General features: G+C 42.7%; 1 protein-coding gene across 2 annotated transcripts in view; it reads left to right on the top strand.

The window, feature by feature from the left end:
- The window catches only part of SUFU (SUFU negative regulator of hedgehog signaling), a 72185-nt gene that overhangs the window by 38298 nt on the left and 11953 nt on the right, over positions 1-21934 (top strand). For both annotated transcript variants that reach the window (XM_079978481.1, XM_079978480.1), the window contains exons 9-10: positions 9394-9528; positions 10340-10478. In XM_079978481.1, the coding sequence (XP_079834607.1) occupies positions 9394-9528; positions 10340-10478 (274 nt within the window). The remainder of the gene's footprint in view (positions 1-9393; positions 9529-10339; positions 10479-21934) is intronic.

Here is a 21934-nt window from a genome sequence, read left to right as displayed (position 1 = left end):
GATTAACATGAACACTAGTTATGAGTGTTCTTTCTAATTACTGTTTCAGTTTCTCTCAAAGGAAAGTTATTGAAAGGAAGAAATTTATCTAACAGTTCTACTGAATTTGATGGGGTTCACTCCCAGGCTAGTGAGGTTATGGGGCAGCCTAAATTACTTGCAGCAGTTCTTAAACAGGCCTCTAGTATCCTCAGGTTTTGTTTTGTTTTGTTTTGTTTTGTTTAAAGAAGACTTTTTTTCTGCAGCTTTCCATGCACTTGATCAGAAGCATCTGGCACTGGCCACAGAATTTACCTTTCAGATTGGACTTTGGTTTGGCCAAGGATAGTGGCACATGGTATTAGGTCTACAAACTTTAAGCTGAAGACAAGTTCTCTACCAGAGCAATATATCTTGCATTGCGTTTGATCTTAAACTCTTCAGAGCATACTAAAGAAGGTTATTGCTACCTGTGATGTAGGTTCTTTTCTCATTAGCCTAGTAAGTGGAGGCCTATAGACAAAATTATCAAAATTATGCTTTTGTTCATAGCACTTATTGACTCAGTGTATATGCTGAAACGTATGACTAGCAAACCTGCAAAAAGTATTCATATTGGTTACCCAGTACTCTTGCTCTCAGTTTAGAAAGGAGTTCTTAAACTATGTTATGCTAAGCCTTTCAAATAGCTTGATCCCAAGCATTTTTCACCTGCAAATAGAGCAAATTCAACCATGGCAGTGTACTGTCACGGACATGGAGACTTTTTTCAGAGTCTCAGAACCAGAACAAATCTTTAGGATTAGGGTCTTGTTAAGGGTGGTGGTTTAGATTGTTTAAGCCCACCCAGATGCAGCTAGAACACAGTTTAGGTAGCCATGCATTGCATATTGTGTTGGAGCAAGGGCAAGGCAGATCAATGAGTAAGATGGAGAGTTAAGATATGCAGCTTCTAAGGAAAATGAGGGGAACCATGGGAGCACCTCAGATAGTCAGGATTTGAAAAATGAAAAGCTCTCTTACTTCCAGGTATCATAATATATACCATCATGGAAAAGGTTAGTTCTCTGCCTTTTGGCCAAATAAAATGCATAAGAGAGAACTGGTATATGTAGTAAAATTGGAGTATTAGAATGGTTGTGTATGCTGAAGCTGTATTTTATTCTTTCTGGTGCATACTTTGTGATGGATGTCAGAAGAAAGGCTAGCACGGGCACACAACTGTCAGAACTGGCAACAGTCTTAAGCATGCTTTCAGCATAATGGGCTGGTATGAAATGCCCTGGCTCAGAGTAGCAAAGATCAGCCAGACTTCTTAATTGTTCTCAGTACAATAAATCCTGCACCAGAAACCTTAACATATTTAAAGCTGCCTCTGCATCCCACTAGAAATCTAGGAGATGTAGATCAAACCGATGGTCTCAATACCTCAAAATGGGATTAGAAATAAAAGGGTGGGTGCCAGTTCTACTCCTGAGTAGGACCTAGTTGAATGTAACTCAAATTATTTTTCATGTATCTGTTAAACACCTTTTCTCAGTTAGAATGTTCTAAAGACCATTTGTAGTCTGTGATACAACATGGAATTAGTGTGAGTGCACCATTTGTTCAGGTGAAGCACAGGGAAGTTGTGTGGTATGAGAATCTAAAAGCAGTTTAAATAATGGGCTAACCAAAGCAATATTCTAGGCAGTAAGGCTTTCTCAACTATGAATATGGCAAAATTGAAGTATAAATGTCTTACTCAGCTTAATAGCGCTCAAATGCGGTCTTTTTTCCAGTTCAGTTGTGAAGTGGAGGAGACTGACTTTCACAGTGCCAAGGTTGTTGCACTACATGCAAGTTAAACTCTACTAACATCCAATTATCATTTTCCTGTTTGCTGAATTGTCCTATCCTAGCATATAAAATGGACATAGTGTCAGTTAAAATGTAGCATCAAACTGTGGTTTGGCATTATATTATTGAGCCTTGAATTTGTGTGGTTAGATTCCTTCTTCAGCTACCTGTGAACTCTGCTTTGCTTGCAATCTCTGGCTTTTGCAAAGCAGAATTTGTCTGGTTTGGATAAAATTGCTAAATATAGTTTGCTGCAAAGTAAGAGTTTGCAAGGAGTTCTGTGTCTGCGGTAGTTTTGTGCATGTGACTTTTTTATTTTAAACCAAGAATGGAATGGTTAAACTTTGTGTAGCAAGTAAATGTTGGAATATCTCCAAGGGTCTAAAGATTTTTACAAATTGGCATAAAGGGATGCTGATTTCAGCCATCCATTTCTAATGTGGCAAGAGGACCAACGGTGGTTGCAGGTTTGTGCATGTGGTCATGGCGTGTTTTAACCAGGTTGTTTCTTCAGTCATTTTGCATATAGTAAAAAGATAAGGAGATGCTGCAGTATGTGGTTTTGCTGCAGGTTACCAGTTTGGCCAACTGCTGCACAAGCCCAGTGCCAAAGTCTAATGTGGCTGCAGCTAACAGCACTGCGGCTAACAGCACTGTTGTTCATCTCAGTTCACAAGATTTAAAAACCAATTCAGGCTGTTGGTAAGAACAGAAGATGGGGGAAGAAATAGTTGAAAGTCAGCAAAAGTCACCTTGGTAACTGCAGCATTACACTCGCTCAGAATGAAGAGACTTCAAACATGACTACAAACAGCTTTAAAGAAACAAAAAGAATTTAATCATCTAAAGAATTAATCTGACAACTGCCCACACTTACACCTCCCACAATCCTTCAATCACTAGGGAATGAGCTTTAATCTCAGATTCCCCTCCAGTTCCATAAAATGCTAGATATGCAGTCTTCAAACTGGGGCATTTCCGGCACACTGCTCTCATTCAAATGCTCTCCCTCTCCTAACACAGCAGCCTTGGCTTTTGTCAGTTTTTTGTTTCATTTCTTTCTGGATGCAAACCGAGGATCATGAATTATTTGTGTGGGTTGGGTGAAGCATTCAGTCTGGTGGAGATGTTTACAATATTTTTACGTGCTAGTTACTGCAAAAAAAGAAAACTTGCGCCACCTTTTACTAACGCTTTTGGGAAGGAGCAGGGAGAGGCCAAGATGGGTGGTCACAAAAATACAAGTAATTGAAACAAAAGGCATGCTTAATTGTCATTTTTAAAGCTATAATTTTTAGATAAAAGAGAGTGCAGTAATGAATTATTGGGTTCCTCCCCTCCCACACTGATTCCCCCCCCCCCACTATCTAGGTTGCCTTCTTTTCCAAAGGCCAGGCATGGATTTTCATTCATGCTTGAAGAATGTGAAAATCTCCTGCATACTTGGTTTTCAGCTTAGTGTGTAGGTTATTGAACTTCTAATGTGTGGGTGGCCCTTCCAGTACCCTCCCATTCAAAGGTTGGCAAGGCAAAGAGAAGGGCCTTCACTTAGGAGACAAATTATATGGGGAATTCTATGCTTCTGGAGTCACTCTGTAAAGAAAATCTCTTGGTTTAAGAGTTAGAACCAGCAAATCTGAATCACATATGGGTTACGGGGAGCTTATTCCAGGGACTTAATATATTGTCATGTTTTGAGAAGAAGCTCATCAGGATGTGGTCAAGCCAGGAAATGAGGCACAGTTCAGGTTAGGGGAACAGACTTCTGGAATACTGGAGCAGGCAGAGCTTTAAGGAGGAAATTGCAGCAGCAAAAGGCATGTGGAGGGTTCATGGACTTTTAAATCTGTTCTGTTCATTTTTCTGAGAAAGAAAAGTACTGTATTTTTCGCTCTATTAGACGCACCAGACGATTGGACGCACCTAGTTTTTAGGGGAGGAAAATAAGAACGCAAAGCATCCTGAGCTTAGAGGGAGCGCTCCTCCATCTTCGCTCAGGAGGCTTTGCAGGGCTATCCCTGAAGCCAGGAGAGCAAGCGGGATTGGTGCGCACCGATCCCTCTTGCCCTCCTGGCTTCAGCAAAAGCAAGCCTACTAGCTTTCCTCCCGCAAGAGCCGCACGCTCTGTCCCTTCTCCCACCTCCCGCAAAAGCCAGGGATAGCTGCGCAAAGCCTCCGCAGGGCAGCGGGATGAAGGCTCCCCACTCCCTTGCGGAGACTTTATGCCGTGGCTAAGCCAAAAGTTAGAACAGCCAGCGGGATCCCGCTTGCTGTCCTGGCTTCTTTAGCTGCGCGCAGCCTCTCTGGCCGGGAGAGGCTGCGCGCGGCTATGGCTTAAGCCAAGACAGCCAGTGGGATGATTCCCGCTCGCTGTCCTGGCTTCTTCTTTAGCCGCGTGCCTTCATCCCCTGCCCGGGAGAGGCTGCGCGCAGCTGAGGCTCCCCCAAGAGCCGCGCTCCCTTTAAAGAGTGCGCAGAGTGTGTGTGCAGCTCTTTAAAGGGAGCGCTGAGCAGAGCCTCCCGCCTGCATTCGATGCATAAGACGCACACACATTTCCCCTTACTTTTTAAGAGGGGAAATGTGCATCTTATAGAGCAAAAAATATGGTACATAATATCCCTTGTTATGCTAACAGCCTATTCTGTATCAGTCCAGAATGAATGCTGGAATACAGTGGTGCCTCGCAAGACGAAATTAATCCGTTCCGTGAGGCTCTTCGTATAGCGGTTTTTTCGTCTTGCGAAGCAAGCCCATTGACAGCTTAGCGGATTAGCGCTATTAGCGGTTTAGCGGCTTTTAGCAATCAGCTGTTAAGTGGCTTATCAGCGGATCAGCTGATAAGCAGCTTAGCGGCTTAGGAAAAGGGGGGGAAAAGGGGGAAACACCCGCAGGAACTCACAAGACATTTTCGTCTTGCGAAGCAAGCCCATAGGGAAATTCGTTTTGCGAAGCGCCTCCAAAACGGAAAACCCTTTCGTCTAGTGGGTTTTCCGTCTTGCGAGGCGTTCATCTTGCGGGGCACCACTGTATGTAACTATAATGTAACCTGTGATCAGATACACAACATATGCTGTTGATAGTGGTGCAGCTACACTCTTGCCAGAAAAAGATACGGGCTTCTGAAGCTGCAGAGACACCTTTAAACAACAGTATCGGAATATTCTATTGATCTATGACGTTCTGTGGACCCAGCTACAGCGATTCTGGATGCATAACACTGCATTTGGACAACATGGCATTTGCATTCTGGTCATTGTTGTTTTATGTATAGTTTGGTGCTCTGGTCAATAGCAGCCCCTGTCTCAGTAAGATGAATGAACCTGATCTTGTGATTAGGGCTTGGCAATGGAGGAGTTGGCACTGAAGCACAATTCATGTGGTCAAGTTAACACTAGAGCACAATCTACAGTAAGAACAGTTCTATCTGGGGGTTTTGTAAACAGAAGCACAGCTACGTAAATCTAAGTGGATACAGTTATTTCCATTATGCCCTAGAACTCCTGTGGTTTAGGGTTCTCTCAGCAGTGGACCTCATACAAAAACATAATGTGAGCCTAATCCCCAAAACTTGTAAATTTACTTGTAAATTGCTGTCTGGAGAAACACACAGCTGCCATTATTACTGCTTTAACACTAGAGCCAAATATATTGTCACAGTTGGTGCATCAGAGTATAAGCATGAATTCTGCCCTTTTTTTAGCATTACGATGAATACTTAATCTCATTTTTTCTTATAACTACAGAGTAAAGACAGTTTGGTTCCAGTGTGCATAAGGTTTGCAACTGTTTTCTTAGCTTGCAACTTAGGGATGAAAATTTTCTCCATCACTATTTACCGTATTTTTCCGTGTATAGGACGCCCCCATGTATAAGACTCCCCCTATTTTGGGGGACTCCAAATTAAGAAAACACTCTTTAGCACTACCTATGTATAAGACAAGCCCCAATTGTAAACCTAATTTTCTGGTAAAAAAACCCCTAGTCTTATACATGGAAAAACATGGTAATTTGTATGCCGTCTTTCCATACTTAAAACCATGCTCAAGACGGCTTACACGTGAAAAGATTTATATAATTACAAACATATCAAAAGTAGTCAAAAACAATGAATAAAGCATATCAAAAGTACACAACCATTATTGAACAATTTCTGCATGAATAAGATGTAAATAAGATGTAAACATAAACATACAAAAAATAATATAACAGCACCAAAAAAACCCAACAATCCCTCCTAAACAATGCCCCAACCCAAGAGTCTATTCAGCAGCCTCAGCTTTTGTAGCTGGAGTCAGTCAGTCGGCTCTGCCCTCCCAAGCCAGGTGGAACAGGCTAGTAAGGCAGGGAGCAAGTCTTCCACGACTCACAGCCAAAATTTAATATTCTTCTGGTGACTATATGCTGCTTTTAGGAGTTAGTGTCAGATAAATAGAATGTGTGGGTAGCAGGATAATTTTGCTAAATGTACATTGGAGATCAAGAAAGCTTAACTTAGTGGTCAATTGGCTGTTCAATTATTTTAGAACAAAATGATAAACTTCCAAACTCATTATTCAAGATATTCAAGAGTCTGCTCCATGCTATGGTTGGTTTTTTTAAAAACAACAACAACAAAGCCCCCACCTATACATCAGTGCAGTTCTGTATCCTATCTAGTTTGAAAGCATTTGGCAGCGAGTGAAATGTATTTTCTCCAGAGGTTCCAGCTGTATCAACCTGAATGTTCTATGACCCACATGGCAACAGTTCTGAAATGGTGGGCTGGAATAAATCAGTGAGTCATAGAAGACATCCTCCTCTGCACTTCTTGCCAGGGTTCATTAAATTGGGTGGGGAATCTCTGGCCTCTCTCCCCATCCATATTTCTCACTAGCCCTGCTCTGTACCCTGATCAAGTGCTTTTGCCTCGGAGGAATGTGTCCTTGCCATTTCTATTGGTTGTCAGAGTGGAGATGTGTAGAAATCTCTGAGTTGTACATAGTTGGGATATAGCCTGTTATAAGAAAGGTAGGAGTCACATCCATTACTCTACTTGCTTTTGGATCTGGCTGTACGCATGACTGGCATGAACACCCTGGAAGGTTGCCGACGGGAATCTGTGGCCCTTTGTTGAAAAGTATTCCCCATGCTTGCCTTAGATGAAATCACAAAGGGTTTTGTTCACATCTTTCTTCACTATTTGCATGGAGAGATTTATTTCCTTTTTTCACTCTTAGATTATAGTAATCTAAATCAGGGTAGGGACCCAGTGGCCCTTCAAATGTTGTTGGGCTCTTCTATCCGCCCCAACCAGGGTGGCCAATAACCAGGAATGTTAGGAGCTAGAGTCCAGCAATATCCAGAGAACCGTAGCTTCCCCATCCTTTCTTTATGCCTTCCGTCTATTAAAGAATGGCTAGTATCTTATAGATAGGTTGGCATTAATAAAACTTCTACCGGCTTAGGTGTGATTCTTTCCACTGGATTTGTGCCTCACTGGGGAAACTGGCAGGAAGTGTTGAGGAAGGGTTGACAAAGTTTTCCAAATCCAAACTTTTGCAAAGAATCATGACCATGTTTGTCAGGGTTGTATAACCTGAAGGCAGTAGCTATGGATATTTATTGCATGTGAACAACCGGCTACTGAGAAGTGATCCAATGTCATGTCCCTCCTGGAGGAATCCTTTTTAAGGGCTCACATGGAGTTCCTGAAGCTAAAATCACAATGGTGCAGTCTTTGGCAATGGCTCTTGAAGGAGATCTGTTGATTCTGTGCCCTCGGGACAGGTAACCCCATCTTTGTCTTAGAGACAGTTGCCAAGTGGTCACCTAGTCCTCAAGAGTGCAGGTACCTAATGGTGCAGAATTGGTCAATCTCCAGCTGCAGGTACCTGCCTGAGAAATAAAGTATCCACTTGAGCAAAGAGATATTTGAGAATAAGCCACTCTTCACAAGTCGGGGCTCTGAAGACTTGAGGCTTAAAAGCCTTCATTTCTAGACAGAGTCCTGGAACAATGTGTGTACCAGCTCCTAGACTTAAATATCCCCTGATTACCAAACTGTTCGCTAGGACCTCTAGCTACCACCCTGATGTTTGGACTTGAGACTGCCTTCAGATCTTGCTTCTCATTCTGACCTTGTGTTTGGACCTCAGACTGCCTTCAGACTGTGCTCCTGATATACACCCATATGTAAATCAAGCAGCACTGTAAGAACTGACCTGATCTCTTTAAAATTCCATATAACAGTGATTGAAACTTTGCTTCTAAGGCAACCAGACTTATCGAGTACCACTTAGGGAGACGTTTCAAGTCTTCAGGTACCGTTGTGTGTGAATGTATATTTGAATCAATACTAAGTGTTAACAGACATGGTCATTCTTCCTTTAGTGACTCCATCATCACAGATGATGTCTAGAGGCATCAGTAACTTCTCACACTGATTCTAAGCTCACTATGATAATAAAATTGGCAGTAAGGTTGTTTCTACATTGAAGAGGATATTCACAGTGCCTTATAAGATGCCTGTAAAAATAGGCCATCTGTGATAGGATCTGGCTAGGCTGTGCAGTGAAAAATCCTCTGGAAAATATGCCTGTGGGTCTTTAACTGTGAAAAGGCAATATTATGAATATTTACTTGTGAATCATCCTATTTTACTCAGCGGGACATGCATGCTACATACATCTTGGCTATGTGAGAGGTTGGATGACTTAACAAATTTATGTAGGCATACAAATATTAATATGGATACTGCAGGAGCTTGGCTCTAGCAGGTTCCCAATATTTTCATGGTATGCTACCATCTCTAAGTGATTCCTCCAGCAGGGAAATGACATCAGGTCACTTCTCAGATGGATGTTCACATGCAGTGCATATAGCTCAGTGGTGCTTATAACCCCAAGGTTGCAGGTTCAGTCCCCGTAAGGGACAGCTGCATATTCCTGCATTGCAGGGTGTTGGATGAGATGATCCTCAGGGTCCCTTCCAACTCTACAATTCTATGATTCTATATTCCCAACCCATAGCTATTACCTTCAGGTTATACAATCCTGACAAATGTCTTCATGATTTTTTGCAAAAGCTTGGATTTGAATTTTTTTGTCAACCCTTCCTCGACACTTCTGGCCAGTTTCCCCAGTGAGGCACAAATCCAATCGAAAGAATCACAAGACCTAAGCGTAGCCTGGATACTAGAAAGTATCTTTAAAAAATATAGATCATACTAAAATGAGAGTGTAGCCATTTTCAGGTGCCTCAAAGTCCTGAAACTTGTGAGATGAGGCAGCAGGAACAAGTGTGTTCGTTTCATCCCTCACCCTGCCTCTCTCTATTTTTTTGCCTTGTGCCTTGGGAAAGGAGAATATCTGTCTGCAGTGGGAAGGCTTTTGTATCTGTAGTGGCTTCCTGTGTGTACTTTTGCTGAGGATGGTTACATACAGCCATGCTCCTCTCTGTTGGAAAAGTGTGTTGTCCATTTTCCAGGGCACAGCTGTCTGCCTTTGCCATTAATAAAAAATCTTCTTTACAAAGTGATGTAAAGCAAGGTTTTGGTCTTGGGCTCTAAATTCACGCCTATGTTTTTCTTTCTCTTAGGAGTCGGAAGGACAGCCTAGAAAGTGAAAGCTCAGCAACAATTATTCCTCATGAGTTGATTCGCACAAGACAGCTTGAGAGTGTGCACCTGAAATTCAACCAGGAATCAGGAGCATTGATTCCACTTTGTTTAAGGTGAGTATTCAGCCTGGTTCGCTCAGTTGGTTAGAGCGTGGTGCTGATAACTCCAAGGTTGCAGGTTCAAACCCTGTATGGGATGGCTGCATATTCTTGCATTGCAGGGCATTGGACGAGATGATCCTCGGTGTTGATTCCAACTCTATAATTATGCGAACTACAGCTTTCTGTGAACTACCACCCTCTTGCTACTGTCACTTCAAGCACACTGTCACCATTTAACAAGGCATTTTGTCCACGTGACATTCACTTGTGAATGTACATGCTAATAATAATGCACTGGTACACAAGGCACTGCTTTTATCATACTTTAGTCCAATATACAGCCCTGTATCGATAGAATCCTAAGTAGTTGTCAGCTGATTTGATTGATTTATGAAAGATTGTGTATTGCAGTTAGTGAGGAAGAGTACGATTGAGTGTGGTTATCGAAAGTGGAGTTTTGGTATGGAATTGCTTTCACTTGAGCTCCCTTATAACACACTCAGTAGTGTAGGAGCTAATTCCCTGTGGTGTGAACCCATGAGGCTGCACTATGCTCATCAGTATTGAAACTGAAACACAGGTCAAATCTAAGTCGTCGTCTTCTTTTTTACCCAGGGCCAAAATAGTCAGCAAGGGCCTTAATCATAGCTTCCTGTGGTCATGTTATGTTCACCCGCTTATGCCTTATATGAATTTAGAGTAATGTGCTTACATGCTGTGAGACTTGAGTAGTTTAGTGCTTATGATATAGCAGTGTGTCACATGGAGAAGATACTGTGGATTTAGAAATCACATTTATGAGTGTTTATATTTACTCTTCCAGGGGCAGACTATTACATGGACGGCACTTTACATACAAAAGTATTACGGGAGATACAGCAATCACTTTTGTGTCAACAGGAGTTGAAGGGGCCTTTGCTACAGAGGAGCATCCATATGCAGCACATGGGCCTTGGTTACAAGTAAGAGCCCTCTCATCCTCTTTCCATCTTGCTGCAGTCATTCCTTCCTTCTTCCCAAAAGAACATTTCTTCACTTCATTTTGCTATATTATTTTTAGGCCAAGGAAGCCTTTGCATTCTGCTGCAGTTTCTTTTGAAGTGTTTAGGAAAGAGAATTTAAAGCCAAAAAGTAATGGCAGTCTCTAATACTCTCTTCTGCGTAAACAGCAATTTTCTCTCCCAGAATCCCAGAACATTTTACAAACTCTGCATCCTCTCTTACCACTCTGCACCCTCTCTTACCACTGCAATGCAGCTACCTCTTGTAGTTACTGTTTTTGAACAGCACAATGCAGCCTAGAAGATAAGGTTACAGTACTTGAACCCTTGAAAAACTCAAAAGGAAAATCAAAACTGCAGAAATGGGAACCTTGCAAAATGATCTTCGCCTAGGGCGCTGTTGTGAAGAGGCCTGGTTCTTGAGGAGAGAGGCACAGAATTCCTCTTCCCTTAAGATGAAACTATAACACACTTTTGATTTAATAGTTTTTTTCTTAAGATATCCACAACATGAATTCCTAGAAATGATAGCACTCCTTCCAGCCCCTTTGTACACCGGGTATGTTTCACCCTTCCTAAAATCCTGCCATCATAACTGCGTACATCCTCTAGGATGAGCTAGTGGGGGCAGGAAATAGAGGAACTATTTGAAACAACTGAGTGAAATCCATGCCTATGAAGGATGGAACTCTGCATGGCTTCTGTATCTCACAGTTAGGTTAGGACTCTTTCTTGTCTTGAAATACTATCAAAGGCTGTAGCTTTGTGTATATAATCTACAACTAGTTAAGAAAAGGACAGGAAGTTTAGATGTGTGGCCATTTCTGCCCCCTCACATTTTTCAAGATGCATTTCTTTCCTAAGAACCCTTCAGTTCTTTGCTCCTGTAGGTGTCACAATTGGGCTGGGTATGAACTTTTTTTAAAAAAAAAAATTATTAAGGCATATGAGCCCGATACACTTTTAGAACATGTTGAAGAGCTGTAGGAAGTCCCTGCCAGCTTGTTTTCTGAGAAATGGATTCACTTTCCCAGCACACTAATGATTTAGGATAGACACTCAAAGGATCCAGTCCATTGTTCTGGTTCTTGTATTATTGCCTGTGGCCTCTGAATATTTGCTCCATATAATGGCTTTTTAGGATTTGTCCATGTGGGAATGTATTGAAGAGCCCTGTATAGCTTCTCAGTTAGTGCTCTGGCTGTTAAGAAAGCACAGACTGAAAGTACAGACCCTTTTCAGAATAGACAAAGAATGATCTACATTTTCTGGTTGTGGGTGTGGCATTTTTGGAAATAACCTTACCCAGTTTCATGCACCTCTGGCCGTCCTTCTTGCTGCTACCTGCCCTATAATTAGACATAACTGACAGATATAGGAAAGCTAGAATGAGTAGTTAGGGCCTAGAGCAAGCAGGTTAGTAGGTGAACCTGTAGTTGTAGAATATTCTTGGTTTTCGAAATGAAATAGCAGCTTGGCACAACCCATGTTTGGGAGGATGGAAGAGTACATTTGTCCTCAGCAGAGGTTTTGTATAATCAGATAAAGAATTCCCCAATGTCAGGGACAAGCAGGAGTCCCAAGAGGTGGGCAGAGAAGGCACAGGGGTAGGAGGATGGGGTGGGGGGAAAGGCCAGCGATTTGTGGGGTTCTGTGCCACCTGTGAGGCAGGGGCTGGGGTTGGAGGAAGAGGAAGAGTCAGGGCGGGCAGTGGTGGGGGCTCCTCTGTCCCTCCCCTGCTGTCTCCAAGGACAAGGAGGGGCTTAAAGTGACAGGAGCAGCTGGAGCTGCTGTGCAGGTGAAGTCGCCAGTTGCTTGTGTGAGGGGGCTGGAAGGGGCATGGTTGCTCCAACTGTCTGGGCCAGAGTACAAGTCTGAAGAAGTAGGTGCCTAGCTAGCTAATTAGTAGGAGTGTTGTGTATATCCCTTGCACCTTAGGAGGTGATGTAGTTGAGTGTTTTGCCAACAAAGAACTAAACTACCAATTGCTTATCCTCGTTGGGGCTGGGTGTACTCTGGACACCCAACCATATTTACTCCCTGTTCGATTCTGTACCTAACAGTGTCTACTTGTACCCAGCCCTTTTGCTGTGTTTCATTTTTGTCTAGTAAGGAAGTGGGATATGTATGAAAGTGTAAAAAATGTGACCTCTAAATGAGTGCTTTGACTCCTCATTAGAAGCATAAAGGTATTTGGCTCTAAATGGAAAGCATGTTTTGGTTAACGATAACAAAAGAGAATATAGTAAGATTCAGACTATAAGCCTTTGCCTGTTTACTTTGGAATAAGCTCCACTGAACATAATGTGATTTACTCCTGAGTAGACATGTAGACATGTTGGGGACGCAGGTGGCGCTGTGGGTTAAAGCCTCAGCGCCTAGGACTTGCCGATCGAAAGGTCGGCGGTTCGAATCCCTGCGGCGGGGTGCGCTCCCGCTGCTCGGTCCCAGCGCCTGCCAACCTAGCAGTTCGAAAGCACCTCCGGGTGCAAGTAGATAAATAGGGACCGCTTACCAGCGGGAAGGTAAACGGCGTTTCCGTGTGCGGCTGTGGCTCGCCAGAGCAGCGATGTCACGCTGGCCACGTAACCCGGAAGTGTCTCCGGACAGCGCTGGCCCCTGGCCTCTTAAGTGAGATGGGCGCACAACCCCAGAGTCTGTCAAGACTGGCCCGTACGGGCAGGGGTACCTTTACCTTTACCTTTAGACATGTAGAGGATTATATTATGTTTCCTAATGTAAAAACCACCAGGAAATTGTGATAGCAAGGATGGATATTAAGGTGAGCATGTGGATATAAAGGTGAGCACGTGACTTAACTAAGGAAGATCCAGCTTGGACTTTTCTTGATTCTGAACTTGATGAAATGTAAATGTTCAGCTATAAATTAAATACAATGTACATCCTTATAGAAAGATCTTTAAACCTTTTAGCAGTCAGCAATCCAGCTGTGCTCTCTGAATCTTGACACAGAGGTCAACCAGTGTTTTGTATGCCTTTTTTTGGAAATATGGCACTCATGTTTCCCAAGCACCTTTTCCTTCTATTACTACTACCTTACAGAAAATCAGCTGCCAAAAACCCTAAGGTCATACTTCTACAGGAACAAGGTGTGTTTACCAAGAATTGATTAGCTCCACTTTAAGTACTAATCTTGCCAAGGCGAAGGTGAATTAAATTGAGCAAGAAAAAGCAGCTCATCCCCTTGTCTGATCCAGCAGGGCTGCTCTTAGATACTCTGACCTTAGCCTGTTTAAGGCTTTAAAAGGAAAACAAAACATAACCCAGTATTTTGCATTTAACTTGGAAGCAAACTACTCACTTCTCTGGTAAAAACAAACAAACAAAACCTTGGAAGCAAACTGAAATCCAGTCTAGATGTTTTAACTCTGAAATAATAAAATCCCTGGCAGTCAGTATCTGTTAATAGGCACACACTCTGCCTCAGTGAACATTGTTGAAAGACAGCCACACGTCCAATGGATTACAGCAGCGGCGAGATACCTCTGGAGGCAATTTCCCCCAATCCATGTCCACTTACCCCACATTTGACGTCACATGTCAGGTGTGAGGCAGGTAAAAGGACACAGCTGCATTGGGAGGAGGCTTTTATTTGGTGCCTTTTAAAATGGGTGTCAAATCCACTTCTGGGATTGGTTCTACACATGATCTCATGAGTGCAGCCAGTTCCTGCTGGAAGTGGGGCTTGCAGCTGCCACTGATGAACTGACTTGCAGTGACTACAGACCCCATTTTGTTTGACTTCATGGTTTGAGTTCAACACTTGGCCCCACTTTGCTTACATGTGAGGTGATTGAACACCCAAATAAGGCTTCTGTCATGTTTGGATTTAGCTTCCACACCAAAAGTTCGGATCCCCCCCCCCCCGAAAGCTACCATTGCTAGTACTTGATGCATGTACTATCCATTTTTCACACAGAGAGCATCCATTAGTCATAAAGTGAGCCTTCTGCCCTCAGTACAGCTCATAGTCCTTCCTCAATATCTTTTTAAATACTCTCTTGCAGTTGCATACCTTTTTAAGCTCAGAACTTGCTGAGCTCCCTAACACCAACTTGCAACACACAATTCCAGATTGTTTAGGAATCTATATGCTCCCCCAAATAGTATTGGGGGGAGGAGTGCAACTTAATATTATTTAGATTTTATAATAATCTCATAGCAAATTAAGGTTTTTTGGCCACAAAATTTGAGGTTTTTTAGCATTACATATTAAAGTCAACGAAGAAAACTTTTCTACAAGTTTTTTATACCTGCTAATCAGTTACACAAAGCTGAAACTTCAGGATTCCTTGTGTCAGCCTAGCTTAATTCCCTAACACCTTCCACTGTCTCCGGTATTGTTCAATGAGAAAATCACTTTGAGCCACAAAGATGCTAAGCAAGCAAGAAGTCTCATTTGTTAGCACTAAGCTTCTGTTTGTATGTTAGTTACTGTGGCAGTGTCTCTGATGTGTAACACTCCTACTAATGCTGTACATGATCAAAGGCTTCCAGCAACGGTTTCACCTCCTCTGGAATAATGGCTGCCAAAAGCATCAGCACCTCTTTCTGAAGATATTGCTAAGGCAAACCTCTTCCTGGGGGCAGAGTGAATGCTTCAGGTGAGCATTAAAACAGCCATGCTGGGTCAAACAAATAGCCTATCCAGTGTTGTGTAATGGGCTTTCTGTCATAGAAACCACATACAAAAATTTTAATAGCATTGGAGCTATTAAAACGGCATTTTCCATTTCTTCCTGTTTTCTTCTAGCATCTGTCAGTCCATGGTGTTAGGAATAGTCAAAGCATTAGAAAGCTAAGACAGAACTTGCATTAAGACAGTCCCTTTTCTGAAATAATAAAATGGCTGCTTCATTCTTTGTGTAGCAGCACTCATGCATTTGCCAGTGCCTTTGCTTTATTAAAGGACCACCCCTCTCTTGGCTCCATTGTGTCTTTATCTGCTTAACAGGCATTTGCAAATGCATAGTTGTTGCTTGCCCACTCTGAATTTGTATGTTTACATCTAACAATATACTGTAATGTGAAAGGTAAGAAAAATGGCGAACATCATTATTTTGAAACTGGCACAAATGTTCATTTTGCTGTAAATACACATGTTGGAGAAACTGGTGTGCTGAGCCTGACCTCACCTTCATCTAGGCGAAAACTCATTTGAAAAGCAGTCCTGTAATTTATAGTCTCTTTAACATGTTTAGCCATCTTTTGTAACATGGTTTTGCTTTTGGGTGTTACTATGCTGCTGGTGAGAAAAGTTCTACAGCTCAGAGCCAGACTAGATACAACAGTAGGCAGCTGGTTTTTTAAACAGTATTTTAATAGTCACAGCCATGCCTCCCCCCTTGAAACTACAGTGTAAGAGGAAAGGGATAATGCCTCTCCCTGGGGCTGTCATTTGTCTTGGGCAGAAATTAATACCTTTCTAATATCTGCATGTTTTGACCCACAGAAAGAATGGTGTGGAGAAAGTGGTTAAAACACACTCCAGTTCTATGATTCTCGTTAGATCTCCCCTGCCACCCCCTCCCAGCTATTATTAAAGTATTAAAAATAGCAACACTATCTGCCTTCAGATGTAAGAAATGTGGGTAAGGAAACAGGGGCTGTTAGGGATGAGTATTCTAGCTCTGGCCTTCATCAGTTTTTGTCGTGTTCCACTTTGTAAAATGTGACTGTGTCTAGTGGGGGAGCCTTTAATATCTATGGAGGCTTCCAGCACATTTTGGAACCATACTTTCCCCTATAAGGAGCCTCCACAAATACAAAAATTCCCCTCCTTGACACAATCACTTCCTACAATTTAGGCAGTGATAAAAATCTAATAACCAAAGAAGGCTGCTGCCATGCCTGATTATGCCTACAGGTATGAGCAGTGTAAAAAATGTCTCCTCTTGATGTTGCTGTGTGTTATCTGTTTCCAAATAAAATTTAACTTCCTATTAGTTGCAGAGCATAGGCATCTCAACAGGTGTAAGCCATAATGGGTGTATGAAACAACCATGCCATAGGCATAGGCAGGATTTATGTTGCGGGGGGAGGCAGGACACCCACCTGTCATCATCCTCTGTCTGGCAGATTTGGAATGAAATGTCTCAACAACTGTTTTAAATCACTTTCTTTTGCTCAGAAAAATCTGTCAAAAATCTTTCTACAGTTTCGACTTTTAGTTAAGTACTTTTATTTATTTACTTAATGGGAGAGGCAGCTTCCCCCTCCCGGCTGTGCCCATGAGCCATGTTAAGAGGCAGTATGCCAGTGAATACAACAATATGCTTGGGAGCAACAGTGTTGGAGGGCTCTTGCCTTTATGTTGTGTTTGCCATCTTCCCAGGAGCTGGCCACTGTGAGAAATGGGTACTGCCTTTTAAGTAGTGGTAACAACTAATTCTGCGCTTGGTGTTGTCTAAGTGTAGCTGCATATGTGAACATTGGGAAGAAATACACAAGAAATTGCAGCAGCCACTGCTCATACCGCATTCAAAAGTGCCTGGCATTTGGCTTGTCAAGCAAGTATGCAGGGCAGCACTTGAACCAGGCCTGGCATGGGAAGTGAGAAGCTCCACTGTGCACATTGAAGTCACTATTAAGGTTTCAGTCTGCCATTTTGTTGATCACCCTTGCTAATCAAGTTCTTCTCAAGCTTTGGCTATATAACAGTAATAATAGCAACAGCTGTAACACATATTTTATTTATTTAACCCTTTGTCATGTAGGGTCCCAAGGTGGTATGCAACAGCATAGGGAAACAAGTCACAAACATGGCAAAACAGGTGAAAACCATAGCATCAGGTGAAAAAAGCAAACATAAGTTGTAACCAGCCAGACTCAAAACCAGTCCTTGGAATGTCCTGCTATTCAGCCATTTTTGCCTCCTGTTAGCTACTTTTCTTTAATATTTAACAGAAGGCTAATCCCTAACAGACCTTGACTTGGGTTTTTATTTTTAGAGCAGGGAGCTTGATGTACCTTTTTGAAAGGTCCATGTCTTTGATGTGCATTGAATCACTCTTAGGTTTCATGTAGGTTTCATGCCCAAAAAATTCTGTTACGTTGATAAAGAAGGATTTCTCTTCATAAAAATCCTTATCCAAGCATTTCATAAGAAAATAAGGGTCTCTGACATGCAGTTTTTGAGATTACCTCTGAAGAGTAATTTCTTGTTCAATAAAATAATGACAATTTTTTTCTTTAAAGTTCCCCAAGTCTCAGTGGCATGTTGGGAATACCAATACATGCTAAAGGTTTGTGGAACAATATAGGTTGAGTCTTTTGTGTCATTTCCTCAAGTCTCCCTTGAGTAGTGTACAGGGGAAGTGTGATGATTGTGACAAGCACATTCCAACACTATTACCAACACCCACCACAAACTGCTTTACTTGTTGCTTGAACAAACTTAGAGAGCTGACTTAATATATTGTACAATTGCTCTGTTCTAGTAAGGCTATCCAGAGGCAAGCATTTAGCAGTTTTATCACTTTCTCAAGATTTGTGTACATACATAGCACTGTGCAAATCATCCCCTAAGTTTGTTGAAGCAAAACAAGGCAATAGTGCCTTACCCTCTGGTAGGTGTTGAGAGGCACTATTAAGCCATGTTTAGCCTCTCTAGGGACCAGCATAGGGTTGATTCTACAGTCTAAGCTTGAATGACTCTGCCGCACCATTCCATTTTTAGCAAGAGAAGAAACAGTCAGCTCTCTCAAGTTTGCAAGCTCTTGCCCCATTAAATTCCTGGCTGCTATTCATATAAGAAGGTCCATTAGCAGTATGAAGATGCAGGCCTCCCTCCCTCCCCTCCGCTGTTGGAGGGAAGGAGGCACTGTTCTTGGCAATGTCTGTCCAGAATTGGGTAGGTACATTGCAGAGAATTGGAAACAAAGGGTCCCATGGCATCAGTGTTCTATTAGCATAAGTGTTCGTGGGCTGGAGTCCACTTCATCAGATACACGTAGTATTATACACAGTTGGCAGTATGGGAATAGAGAAGGGAGAGAGAGAGAGAAAGGGGGGCCAAATGGCGTTGAACAGCAACAAGTACATAAAATTGTCACAACTATAAACCTGAAGAGAAGGGCGAAAACATTCACAAAGGCAGCAATTGATGATAATATAATTATCCTAAGTTTTGCAATTGTTAGTTAACATTTGTACTGAACAGGAAACTATTGTCTGTATTCAAGCCTGAACAGACTTGGACTTCTTGGTTCTAATTCAACAATTTCACGCTGGAGTCTCCTTATAAAATAATTTCAGAGAATGCAATTTTTCAGGTTAGTAACAGGGCTCTGGGATGTTGAAATGTACTCTTACTGGTTTCTGAATGCTGCCATTTCTAGTGTCTGATTTGCGAACATTTCGTCTTTTGCATAGAGACTGACCTTTATGTAGAAGGACATTGCTGGCAGGTGACAATATATTACAAAGGAATATGAGCAGGTGCACGAGTCCTTAACGTTATGTCTTACAGTAGTGCATCAACTTTGTCCTAAAAAACACTCCGGCATCTAGGGTTGCAGTAGGGTCTGTGTCCATGTACAGCTACTTAAAAAGATCTCAGCAAATATCAGACCCTGGGCAGGAGAGGCACTCCTTCTGGTAGTCAGAGCCCCAACTATTCCGGGCTTTCTATGTTAACCAGAACCTTGAATTTGAGAGTAGCTATCTTTAAGCAAGGATAAGTCAACTCAAGACCTGTGAGAAAACAGTATCATTGTTCAGGATGGCCTGTAGATCCTTGACATTATGCAGACATGGTTTACTTGTGAGCTGTACATGACAGGTAGTGTTCTGTCAATTTTTCCCCCTTACGGGATTTTCCTGTAGTAGATTATTTCTGGATACAAGTATAACCTTGATGATCCTGCTTTTTCACTTCATTGGGTGGGTGTTAATAGTTTAAGAAATGCCTGATGTAAATCCTAAAGGTGTGAGTCCCTGTCCAACAAGTTGGAACAGATGCAGTTCTCTTAATAAGACTTGGCTATGGACAGTGGATCTTGTGGTGTCTTTGTGGTGAAAGTTAGATTACAAATGTGCAGTGGGTTTCTGGCATAAGGTGATGCTTGTATTTTTATTGCATAAAAACACACTGGTGTCCAGAAAGTGAACTGGGTGCTTGAAGTGGTCCAGGTCCAGGTCCATGTTCAGACCATCAACCTAATTTAATAAACCTTAGTTTGTGTGATTCCATTTAGTGGCTTAAACAATCGTTCGGAAGGACAAAAAATACTTCCTCAGGTTTTAGATGGTGTGAATATGTCACAGCAAGAATGGTCTAACGTGGCAACTTTTATAAGTGAAATAATTACCAGGATTCCAACAACAAACTGCTTGTTCCCACAAAACACTCTTCCTCCATAGAAGCTGCAGCAGCATTGTCTCTCCCTACCCAAAAAAATGCTGTTTTGCTGTGGCACTTCAGCCACCTACCACATTTCTGTTATGTCCGTGGTCATCATATCATCATTGTAGGCTGAGGAAGTTGTGTACAGAGGGACAGGTCGGTGGATTCTAGCATAGTTGAAGAAGTCAGACAATGTGTGTTGGAAATATAGCCTTTGGGGTACCTGGATCAAGGGAGAAGGATGGCAAAACCTAGCTTTGTTTCTCCTCTCCCCTTCACTTGATTTGGGGTTAGAGAAATAAAGCTATATTTTGCAAGCAAAAGCAGAGAAGCCTCACTTGCTGCTGTTTCGAAGAGCAAGCAGGATTGCTCACCCTTCACATTAGCCAGTGCTTAGGGAGGGGGATTCTTTTAATGCTAATTTCAGGCATGTGAGAGAGCTCCCTGCAGGGTGCACTCTTGCATTCCTGCACCAAACAGGTTCGCTTGCCCTTTCATCCTACTCAGCAAAGAGCCCTCACATGCACCGAAAGCCCAGTTCTTAGGAGGATCGTTCTTCCTTCATGCTTGCTGCTAGGTAAAGGTGAAGGGACCCCTGAGCGTTAGGTCCAGTCGTGGCCGACTCTGGGTTGCGACGCTCATCTCGCTTTATTGGCCAAGGGAGCCGGTGTACAGCTTCCGGGTCATGTGGCCAGCATGACTAAGCCGCTTCTGGTGAACCAGAGCAGCGCACAGAAATGCCGTTTACCTTCCCGCCGGAGCGGTACCTATTTATCTACTTGCACTTTGATGTGCTTTTGAACTGCTAGGTTGGCAGGAGCAGGGACCGAGCAACGGGAGCTCACCCCGTCGCGGGGATTCGAACCGCCGACCTTCTGATCGGCAAGTCCTAGGCTCTGTGGTTTAACCCGCAGCGCCACCCGCGTCCTTTTACTGAGTTCCAAAAGCGCTATTTGAAATATCCATCCCCATTCTCCTTTAAACAGTGCTTTTATGCAACTCTTTGCTGAAACAGGAGCATGGGGCTTCTCAAAAGCACTGTTTGAAGCCACTTGCACACTTCTCTTGTGAGCAGGTGGTAGTGGCAGGGGGGAGAGTGTGAGAGACCTATCTTCCCCACATTGCTGCTGTTGCCTGCGTACTTGTAGGAGAAGAACATGCGCTGCCTCAAACAGCACTTCTGAACAGGATATAATTCCCACTCATGGGCAATTGAGCAGAGATTACATCCTGCTGGGAACAGGATACACAGCCAAGCCAGACTTAAACCCCATCCTCCCACTGATCTACTGACATTGGCAGGTAGGCGTGGTTTGGGATAAATGGCCTCATGGGCCACATTGGTTCCCCACCCCTGCTGTATGAGATTGACTACTAGAATGAGAATGTTTCCAGGATACATCTGGGGTTGGGTAACAACCAGTGCAGACAAACCCTTTTTTCAGAGAACATCTATTGTTGGCCAGCCAAGTTTTTCCTGTTAACATTAGTTCATATAATGTAATTTTAAGGAATTTGTTATTGTTTCTTGGCATCAACAACCAGACCTATAGAGTTACCTTTGCTTCCTCAAAACCTCCAGTTTCCTTTAGCCTTGCTGTAGAGACTCCCTCCAATGGATGAGAGAGAGGTTTTGCTGGGCATGCCACTCATACCTCTGCTTCTTCTTTTTTTACATTTTTAGAAAATGTTGCAGCTTTCCTATTTTGTCATTGCATAGTATATGCCAAGCCTTCATTGTACACAAGAAATGTGAGTTCAGTTGTGTTTTTTTAAGTGCTCTTGGTCAATGAAAGTGAGATTCAAATTCCTAACTGCTGATCCTGCATGATGGGGGAAATAGCCTCAAAATACAAACATGTCTTCTCCATAAACGTAAAGCATCATTTCTGTGTTTGCACAGTATTCTCATTGTTCCCTCTTGCCTAGTGTAATTCAGTGCTGCAAGATGTAGTGAGGGCCACAGGCTTAGATGACTTTAAAATGAGAGTGGCACACTTATGGAGGATGGGTGTATCACTGCATAATGTGATAGCTAAACAGAGCCTCC

The sequence above is a fragment of the Podarcis cretensis genome (genome assembly GCF_951804945.1).
Source record: "Podarcis cretensis genome assembly, chromosome: 5".
Classification (NCBI taxonomy): Eukaryota; Metazoa; Chordata; class Lepidosauria; order Squamata; family Lacertidae; genus Podarcis; species Podarcis cretensis.
Note: the sequence above shows the minus strand (reverse complement) of the source record. Positions and strands in the feature narration are given on the sequence as shown.